General features: G+C 45.5%; 1 protein-coding gene across 1 annotated transcript in view; it reads left to right on the forward strand.

Moving 5' to 3' along the window:
- LOC128444045 (beta-2-syntrophin) overlaps positions 1-7,822 on the forward strand; it is a 10,677-nt gene extending 2,855 nt beyond the window's left edge. Inside the window, exons 3-8 of the mRNA XM_053426339.1 lie at positions 2,959-3,332; positions 3,564-3,774; positions 5,478-5,620; positions 6,259-6,455; positions 7,248-7,438; positions 7,692-7,822. Of these exons, the coding sequence (XP_053282314.1) occupies positions 2,959-3,332; positions 3,564-3,774; positions 5,478-5,620; positions 6,259-6,455; positions 7,248-7,438; positions 7,692-7,784 (1,209 nt within the window). The 3' untranslated portion in view covers positions 7,785-7,822. The remainder of the gene's footprint in view (positions 1-2,958; positions 3,333-3,563; positions 3,775-5,477; positions 5,621-6,258; positions 6,456-7,247; positions 7,439-7,691) is intronic.
- Positions 7,823-10,913: the final 3,091 nt, after the last annotated feature.

Consider the following 10,913-nt stretch of genomic DNA (forward strand, 5'->3'; position numbering starts at 1 on the left):
TGAGAGTCGTCCTCCTGCTGACCTGAGCTCAGTCTTTAACTGTAAACACTCATCACAAGTTATTAGAACCTGAACAGTCTTTAAGTTAGAAGATGTACAAAGTGAGTCTGCTCTTTGTTTCCGTCTTAAATAAGACAATAAGAAATTTAAACAACCTCCGACCGTATTGTTACGAATCTTCAGATTTCACGTGGTTCACTTGTCAACTCTCCGACAGAAGAAATGAGGACGTAACAACTGAATCAATCTGTCCGTCGTGTTTCTAGCATCTGAGCTGGGAACAGAATCCACATCCCAGCACAATGGCTTTGATTTCTGTGGACACATCAAAGCCTGAACCAGATCCCAGCCCTTTTAATTTAGGCCGAACAGATGAAGATGAATAGAAGCAGATGTACGCTGGTCCACGGTGCCAACAAATTACACAACACAGCATTCATGAGCCCCATGCCTCAGAGGCTTCTCACAACCAGAGCTGTGAAGATATCTGAACGACATGAAACACACAAAAAATGAGTTAGAGTCAGAGAAATAGAGAAAACGATTTAAAATAAATAACACAGCAGAAGTTTTCTAATGATTGTCCCTTTGGTTCGACTGAGAGACGACAACTAAATATCTGCTCCTCACTTGTCTTCGTGTTCTGACTGAAGTGTGGAGTTACAAGTATGACAGCATTTTATTTATCATTAAAATAAGTGCTGTGAATGCACTGGAGCAGGTTTTCATCAGGCAGCCGGCTCGTCTACGTGTCAGCATCCAATCAGACTCAAGGAAAGCAGTCAGGTGACCTGGCCTCTGACTGCAGGCTGACGCAGTGCACGTCTCCTCCGGGTGATAACACAACAGGCTCCTGCTTTTTACACAGTTTAACTTTATAAAATAACTGTAGGTCGTGTAACGTTACCATCTGATAATATATAATAAAATCTTCTTTTTCCAAAGAACATGACGAACTTCACGTTAAATGTGTCGTGTTGGTTTCCCGTCAGAAAGAACAGAAACCTGCTTCTCAGTCAGAAAGGACCAGGACCAGTTGTGGTTCCTAACTCATTAAAGCCTGATGTCTACGTGTCGGTGGCCGGAATTTAAATTTTCTAATCTCTTTGTAATTTTCGGGCCCCTCTATGAGCCCCGGTTCAGGAGAATCCTAGAGACACCACTGGAGAAAGGGAGGAGCTTGACCGACATGGATTTTTGGGGGAGACACTAATATGAGGCTGTGGATGGAAAATATTTCAGCTGAACATCTCTGCTGATTATTAGTTCTGAAAGAGCTTTGCAGTGTTGACGTCCTTTCACACACACACACACACACACACACACACACACACACATACACAAGCACATACACAAACACAAGGATTCACCAGTGCTCTCACTCTCACTTACGCTTGCAGGAATGATCCCAGTCCGTGTTGGTGTGGGGCTCTGTGGTTGTGCGGAGGAGGCCCAGGGAGGTGGGGATCAATTTCTTGACTTGTTGCCTCAGTGTTACCACCAGCACCGCACTACACTGTGACTCATACACAACGTAATGTACACACAGGCCGGCGTGCACGCTGCAGCTCTGTGCACGGTGCATATACAACTCACACATTAAACCTGCTTCTCTCTCTCTGAGATCATTTGAGAGTCGTGCCCGAGCCCGAGCACATTACTTTAGACTTGCATCATATTGTTTTCACGCACAGACACACACACACACACACACACACACAGTTTCACAAACCTAATATCTCCTCACTTCTTGAGTCTTGTCTCAAGTTTCATAGAGAGTGGACCGACCCAATAATCCAATACACACACACACAAAGAGAGAGAAATGGACATGTCATGTACAGGGGATGATAAAAGAGCGTGTGTGTCTGTGTGTGTGTGTGTGTGTGTGTGTGTGTGTGTGTGTGTGTGTGTGTGTGTGTGTGTGTGTGTGTGTGTGTGTGTGTGTGTGTGTGTGTGTGTGTGTGTGTGTGTGTGTGTGTGTGTGTGTGTGTGTGTGTGTGTGTGTGTTGCTGGCCGTGTACAAGGCCTCAGGACCAAATTTGGAAAGTGGATCCACCGCAGTGGAGCAGGAGTCATTCTTTAACAAACATCTGCCAAACACAGCTGCTCAGCCAAGTCCAGTGTGTTTTTGTAGATGATGTCACACTGGGACCTTCGTGTCCTCATGGGACCTCTGTGTCCTCGTGGGACGTCCTGGAAGAGAAGCAGCCGCTCTTCAACTCGTCCTTGCGTCCTGGAAATTATACTGTATCTGTAATTAGGTGTGTTTAAAACTTCAGCTCAGACAAACACTCGACCTCTTTCCCGACCGTGTTTAAAAAGTCGAGCCATCGCCCACCAGTGAATTCAAACGCAGAGGAAGTTCTGACTTCTTCCAGGAAACATCCAGAGTGTTTCCTCGTGGCTCAGGCCGATCACATGGTATATCCTGAGTGACAGGGTGTTTCAGTCCCACAGCTGGTCACACTGTCCACACACTGTTTGCTCTCAGAGACTGAACAGCCGGGTGGGTCGGCCTGCTGCAGCCAAACACACGTTACAGTAAATCACGACCTGAAGGAACATCTGTGGATTAGTGAAGAGGAGGAGTGCTGGACAATGAGGAGTCTATTAATACATAATGATCTTGACTTGTAGGGAATGATTTGTTTCTCAGAGTCACTGGAACTGAAAGTGACTCAAGCGCACATAAAGATCAGAACTGTAATTGTAGGTGTTAAAGATTTGCCTCAGAGATTCTAGGTCATAAGTTAAAACGCTGTATGACAGGGAGACGGAGCTCAGAGACTCTGGAGTGAAATGCCTGAGGAAAGATTATTCATATTATTGCCATTATTATTCTGCACGTGTGTTTTCTGTTGTGTAACTCTTTGTATTGTAACCACTGGTTTTCTTGCTCTACAGCACTTTGTAATTTGTGTTAAATTATAATTATGATGCTGGATCATCTCTGAGCACACACACACACACAGACACACACACACACACACACAGTGCACAATCAGGGGGCGATCTGGGGTCCACTGTCTCACCCCTCAATGGTTGGTGATCAAACCACCGACCTCCTGCCCAGTGGACCATGTGACATGTGTCCTCTCCTCCTCTCTAGTGAAGTACATCCGCGAGGTGTCTCCGCTCTTCAAGAAGCCGTCCCTGGTGGCCGACCTGCCGTGGGACGGCGTCCGGACGCAGTCGCCCAGCTACAGCGGCAGCGAGGACTCGGGGTCGCCCAAGCACAGCGGCTCGTCCTCCTCCAAAGACAAGAAGGTCATCAGCCTGAGGATGTGCTTCATCAGCAGGAACCTCACCATGCCAGATCTGGAGAGCAGGTCTGAGACTCCTCCTTGTTTGTGTTGAGAGAAATAGCTGAGTATGTGGGAGCTAGGGTGTGGTTGTGTGTTTGTGTGTGTGTGTGTGGTCCTACCTCTGTTCATTTGATTGGAATGTTGCTTTGGGAGATAGTGAGCATTAAATCATTCTCTTTGAGGTTATTAATTAAATGAACAATATGAAAAGCAGTCACGTGCAACTGGAATAAAGTTAACAAAGTTTCTCCTCAGGCTCCTGGAGCTCCACTCCCCGGACGGCCAGCACACGGTGGTGCTGCGCTGCAAGGACGGCCCCTCCGCCTCCTCCTGGTTCACCGCCGTCCACACCAACATCGCCGCCCTGCTGCCACAGACCCTGGCTCACGTCAACGCCTACCTGGGGGCCTCGTCCTCCACCTCCACACACCCCCACCTCAAACACATTGGCTGGTTGGCCGAGCAGGTAACTTCAGCAGCATGTGACACAGTGTCGGGGATCGAACCGCTGACCCGCTGATCAGTGGACGTCTCGCTTTACCTCCTCAGCCCTGAATGAGGCTGAGGATTTCTACCATCTTATATTGAGTCATCGGTCCTGACAAGTTAGAGAAGAGTGGAGCATTTGTGAAACATGTTTATTCTCTGAGTCATAGAATGAGAAGAATTATGCTAAATGCTAAGAAGGAGCTAACTGAGCACGAACACTTGAAGCAGTGAACGAGAATCCAAACGTGAAACTAACTCAGCTCATGAATGAACACGCGTCTCATTTGTCTAATCTGTGTGACTAATCCTCTGAGTTGTCTTTGATGTGTCTCGGATGTGTCTCTGACGTGTCTCTGATTTGTCTCTGACGTGTCTCTGATGTGTCTTTGATGTGTCTCTGATGTGTCTCTGACGTGTCTCTGATTTGTCTCTGACGTGTCTCTGATGTGTCTTTGATGTGTCTTTGATGTGTCTTCGATGTGTCTCCGACGTGTCTCTTATGTGTCTCTTATGTGTCTCTTATGTGTCTTTGATGTGTCTTCGATGTGTCTCTGACGTGTCTCTGATGTGTCTTTGATTTGTCTCTGACGTGTCTCTGACGTGTCTCTGACATGTCTCTGACGTGTCTCTGATTTGTCTCTGACGTGTCTTTGATGTGTCTCTGATGTGTCTCTGACGTGTCTCCGATGTGTCTCTGACGTGTCTCTGATTTGTCTCTGACGTGTCTTTGATGTGTCTCTGATGTGTCTCTGACGTGTCTCCGATGTGTCTCTGACGTGTCTTTGATGTGTCTTTGATGTGTCTCTGACGTGTCTCCGATGTGTCTCTGACGTGTCTTTGATGTGTCTCTTACGTGTCTCTGACGTGTCTCTGATGTGTCTCTGACGTGTCTCTGACGTGTCTTTGATGTGTCTTTGATGTGTCTTTGATGTGTCTTCGATGTGTCTCTAATTTGTCTCTGCACACAAACAATAAAAAGAGACAGTATATTTTAGAAGTGTTTGAGGACGACTCACTAATGACGAGGAATAATTCTGAAGTATCAACACAGGACGAGACAACACAACATTACAGACACACACTGGTTTACTACTGGGACTGAACTGGTGCAGTGAGATGTGTTCACTGGGGGAGCAGCAGCTCAGGAGCTCCACTCTCACTCTGCTTCACTTCTACTTTGACAGATGAAGTTTTCATTTAACATATGGATGTGTGGCTCAGACAGGAAACACACACAGTGGGAGTTTCCGCTGCATTAAACTGTTTCCTGTGGAGCCCACCTGCGCGCACACACACACACACACACACACACACACACACACACACACACACACTCGCCCTGTTCTTACCACGATGCTGTCGTGACTTCAGGGTGTTTTTAGTTTTTTTTAACTAAACGTTGAAACATATCTTCTCCCTGATGAAACTGAGTCTTGAAGAAATCCCTCACATCTGTTATTGTATTTAAACTCTCAGTTAATTATGATATTTAATGTCTCATTGCTGTTTTCTATTTACTCAGTTTTTCTTGTGTATTTCTTCTTTCTTGGTCGACTGTGGTTGTTATAAACATGATAAACAGATCAGACTTTGACATGCAGCATCTCTAGAAGGCTCTTGGATGCGGGGGGGGGGGGGGTCTGGGACCCGGGTGTGTGACCTCCTGACTCTGCTCCTCAGGTGCAGCTGGAGGGCGGCCGGCAGCAGTACCGCCCCCTGGTGATGGCTCTGACGGAGAAGGACATCCTGCTGTTTGAGTCGGTGCCGTGGAACAGAGAGTGTTGGTCCATGCCTCTGCTCACACACCCACTGCTAGCCACCAGGTGAAGACACAGACCAGTTCTATCTGTTCATGTGGAAACGCTTCAGGATTGTTTACTTCTCACCCACATATCTGGAGTTTAACAGTTTCTAAGTTTAAAAAGAAAGTGGAACCAAAGTTAGGAAGAGGTTTTGTGACAAATGAAACTCGGGGGACTTCAGCAGGGAACAAACAAAGACCAGTTCCTCCTGTTCAGTCAAAAAGGACCTGAGCTAATTCTTCCTCATTTCCTTTTACATTAACCAAGTTTCTTTTTGCCACGAGTGCAGTGATCTAGATAGATAGATAGATCTACCTATAAACAGCATCAACTTCTTAATTTAAACTTATGAAACACATAATCATTTATTAAACGTGGTCGTGGTCGAAGAGAAGCTCCGTACGTGGAGAAGAGGTCGGATTCAGTCTTTGGACTGATCCACAAACAGTTTGAGGAACATCAACATGTCGTCCATCAGGGACGATGGAAAGTGAAATCCTGAAAGAGAACTGAGCTCCTGAATGTTCATGTCTCTCTCTCTCTCTGTCTCTCTCTGTCTCTCTCTCTCTCTCTCTCTGTCTCTCTCTCTCTCTCTCTCTCTCTGTCTCTCTCTCTCTCTCTCTCTCTCTCTCTCTCTCTCTCTCTCTCTCTCTCCTCAGACTGGTCCACTCGGGCAGTGCCCGGGAGTCCCCCGCCCCGGGGGCCGACCTGGTGTTCGCCACCCGGACGGGGACGGGCCGGGGCATCGAGTCACACCTCTTCCGGGTGGAGACCCACTGGGATCTGTCCTCGTGGACGAGGGCGCTCGTCCAGGGAGCGCACGCCGCCGCCGAGCTCATCAAAGAGGTCTCTATCGGTGAGTGCCCCCCCCCCCCTCCCCCCGATGACACAGAGGGCAGGTGGTGGGTCAACAGGACTCTGACAGGTCACAGCTCTACAACCAAGCAACAGTGCAAACTATGAGTTCTAGATCTTTAATGTCATTAAACAGTGTAAAAAGAATAAAATCTCCTGGATACAGAAGCGGCCATCTTGGGCCAATGATCGTTATCTCGATCTTTCTAGACACAAAGTCCGTCTACTGGTCAGAACATCCACCACAGGATTTGTCTTTTTTCTAGAGTAAACCATTGTTTACAAAGTAGATCCTGTAGATTTATTTTTCAATGATAGATTTACAGACAGACTTTTAAGTGAACAGGTCAGTAAACTGGGACTGGGACAGGAAGCTCCCGACAGAGCAGCTCTGTAGGAAAACCAGAGGAGAGAGTTTCCACTCAGAACAATCGTTGGCTGCTGCAGCGGCTCTGGAACTCTTCCCTCCTCCGTCCTGCAGACACACAAACACACAACGTTGTGTAGGAACAATCGGGCCGGTCGGGTCACAGTGAGGCACGTCTGCTTTCAGATCACATGACCTCACAGATAAAGTATCAGGTTCATTCAGATCCTCCAGAGTCACTTTGTCTGAGGAAGTTATTATTATTGTTCTCAATATCATAAGTCACAGACGTCTCCTGTCACTGGGTGGGATTCTGTTGATAAAGGAACTCACTGGAGGGACCACAGATCCCATCAGGCCTGGACACTCGTCCCCCCCCCCCCCCCCCCCATACCCACACCTGTTTGACTCCCCCTCTCGTTCCAGGCTGCACGTTGACCCGGCAGGACGTCCGGCTGACGCTGCACTACGAGAAGGGCTTCACCGTGACCAGGGAGCAGGTGGAGCCGTCGGGCGGCGCCGTGCTCTTCAGGTACCCCTACGAGAAGCTCAAGATGTCTGCTGACGATGGGATACGCAACCTCTACCTGGACTTCGGGGGTCCAGAGGGAGAAATGGTGAGTTACACCTGTGAGAAAGGTTTTTCTATAAACTGTCACATGACCAGAAACAAGGTTTAGTGTGAAACTGAGTCTTTAGGGTTTTGATTATTGATAAAGTGGCTGTTTGATCCACAGGTGACGACTTTAATTAAATAAACTGAGAAGCAAATAGATATGATATGATAAATATGATATTAACTCCTTTTTTTAATCTTGGTGGTGCTTGTCCCTGTTGCCCTTGCTCTCTTCCTGCCCCCCCCCCCTCCAGGTGTTTGACCTCCACTCGGGTCCGAAGCCCGTGGTGTTCGTCCTCCACTCCTTCCTGTCGGCCAAGCTCACCCGCATGGGCCTGCTGACGTGAGGCCACCAGCGACGTGGCTGAGAGGACGGGCCCAGGCAGAGCGGGGTGGGGGGGGGGGCCTGAGATGCCCCGGAGATGCTGATAAAGAAGGGAGGGAAGGGGGGGTGGGGGGGGGGTGTTAACGTCTTATATTTTCCACTTTCTCCATTCACGGCTGCAGTCTGGCCTGAGGTGGCGCTGCAGGGAAGGTTCAACCCGGGAGTTGCGTTGTTGATTGTCTCAAAAAATGTGCCTTCTCCTCCAGCTTCTCCTTGACCTCCTGCGAGAACAGTAGGCGGCACTTTGCTGCGAGTCAGTCACAACACACGGAGCTGCAGTATGACACGTCTCAGAGGACTCAGAGTCTCAACGTGATACGTGACACTTCCAGCAGAGCTCAGATATCCAGGACGTTTCCTTCAGAGCCTGAAAACACAGACGAGCTCAGATCGGTGGACGCTCCCTGGTTTCTACTCGATGCCTTTCATTCCTCGACAGCCTTCTAATGTGCTTTGGGCTCTTTTCAATGTGTTTCTGTGACGACGTGTGCGCGACGCTTTAGAGTCAGAGATTGTGTGTGTGTGTGTGTCTGTGTGTGTTGGCTTGATAGTGTGCCTGCTGTCTGACAGACTCACCTTTTAGCACATTATCTCAAACTACTGTTTAATCAGGATCGCCGCCTGTGCCTTTCCACACGTAGTCAGAGACGCTCGGATTCTCTTTTCCTTTTATTTCTCACAATCAGAGAATTTGAAGCTTTTTAAAAAATGCACGAGCTGTAGTTTCATAGTTAGAGTTTATACAACATGACGTATTACACATTATTGTGTCATCTGCATAAATCCCCCGATAGCTCGACCTCCTGACGTTGAATCACCTCCTCATCGTTCCTCTTTCCTTCAGCTTCCTCGTCTCTTCTCATCATTTAACAGTTCAACAGGTTTCAGTTCAAGGTGACAGAGGTACCTGGCTTTTTAATATTCTAAACGTTATCAGCCATTATCTTCCAAATACATATAAAGATCGTGAGAAACGGGCCGAAATGGAAACAAAAGAAAAACCAAACTTTAGCAGGAAATCCGTTCTGCTGCTGGGAGACAGGGTTCGCCAGAGAAAACAGATTCAGAGCTGTTGTCATATTCTTATTTCTGTTTACATCTCTGAAAGGAAAGCAGAAAACAGGTCAAACCTTCACAGAGGATAACTCAAAGTTCCCTTTTCTGAGATAAACCTGCTGCTTGAGTGTTATTATCATGAGAAATAATTCATTCCATTCTTTTATCTGCATCGAGGGACCAATTTGATAAATGAAGCTCTGAGATTTGATTCTATTTTAAATGCGAGTCTGACGAGTTGCGAATAGAAGTAAAGGAAGATAAGGAAAAGGATGAGGTGTAACACACAGATACATTATTTAAAATGTGAACGTTAATCATGAAAACGTTTTTGTGAGAGTAACAACAACAGTAACATTTACCATCATTCAAACTACTATTAAGATCTGATTGTAAGATGATGGGTTATGAGCCCACATGAACGTACAGTGAGATTCATGTTGATAAAACACAGCTACAGGAAAACTCTCCTGTCCTCAGATCAGAAACGTGTTACTCTGATGTTCTTATGATGGTTTTACAACTTATATATATTTGTATTAAAATGTGTTGCTTGTTTTGAAAGCACATGTGTAACCATGTAGTTCATAGAGCTTTATTCAGCTCCTCCAGCCGACAGTTAATCACTGGCTGCAGATTCACTTCTTATGAAACACACGTGCAGAAGGTTTGAGTTTTATTTGGCCTGAAATGAAGTTTTCTTACTGCAACAGTGAAGTGTTGTATTCCATCATCCGTCTTTACTTCACTTCTCATGTTAATCCGGTCTCTGACCCGCTGCTTGGATCTGATGGTCTGAAGTGAGTCAGACTTCTGGATCTCCAGGCCGTCCCCCTTTGAGCTCGATGCACTAATCAGTCGAAGCCCTTTTCTACGTGTGAATGTAAACCTCCTCCTCCCAGTGACTCTTTTGTATCCTCCTCCTCTGTGTCCCTGACCTGGTGGCTGTCCTGTCTATGCAACGCTTCAAAGAAGAGTTTTCTGAACCAAAGGTTAAAAACAATCTGTGGCAGCTTGCGTCCGACACAATCATTACACGGAAAAGTCACAATAGGATCAAATGCTGCTGCAACAACCTGTCATATGCAAAGTATTTTAGACTTTCCAAGTTACAGTATAACATGTATGATAGTGATGTAATAACCTCAAGTGTAAATATCCACCAATAAAACTGTATGAATTATAGTTGAGTCTGTTTATGTGGTTTGGAAATAATGAGGTCTTCATGTTTATTTAGCCGAATTCTATGTTGTGGGTTTGCAATTATTCCAACAACAACAACAACAACAACATGGCCACTAGATGACAGCAGCTGCAGAACCTACAAACCTCTCAACACAGGAAGTGCTTCACAATCAGAAGTACTCGACATATGTTCAAACCTAGAATTATAATAAATAAATATACTAATGCAGGATGAATAAAAACAACCAAATTAATTAAGGATAAGTAATAAAATAATACAATTTTAATTATGGAAAAATACTTAAATGTGTATGTTTATATATATATATGTGTGTGTTTAAAATGCGAAATTTGCAGCAGTGCTTAAAACATGTTATAGTTTAAATTTGGAATAAAAAAATACTATATTTAATCTATAAAGATGTTGATAAAATTAGATTGATCCATAATAGCTGAATAATTATGTGTTTATATGCTTGTCTATATAAACATGTAAATGTTTATTTATATATATAATGTGTTTAAAGTACAATATATATGTACACTGTGATCTAAATGGTGATTTAATTAGATTTATCTACTATAGTTTATTGAAAACATGTCCACTTTATTTTTTTTTACACTGTATTACATCGGGTCTCTTATTTTGGAAATACACAGCGGATGCTAGCTTGTTATTGTTTAGTCTCTTCAGAGCTGTCACTCTTTAGCTAAAAAAAAAACACAGAGTTGCTGGTTTGGCATTTTTCTAATGTTTATGGTTTGAACACGTTTAGCGGCTCTAACAGTCACATGATCAGGGTCACATGATCTTCACCCAGCCACTCACAGCCAGGGGTCCGAACACGAG

This window comes from Pleuronectes platessa, chromosome 7, assembly GCF_947347685.1.
Source record: "Pleuronectes platessa chromosome 7, fPlePla1.1, whole genome shotgun sequence".
NCBI lineage: Eukaryota > Metazoa > Chordata > Actinopteri > Pleuronectiformes > Pleuronectidae > Pleuronectes > Pleuronectes platessa.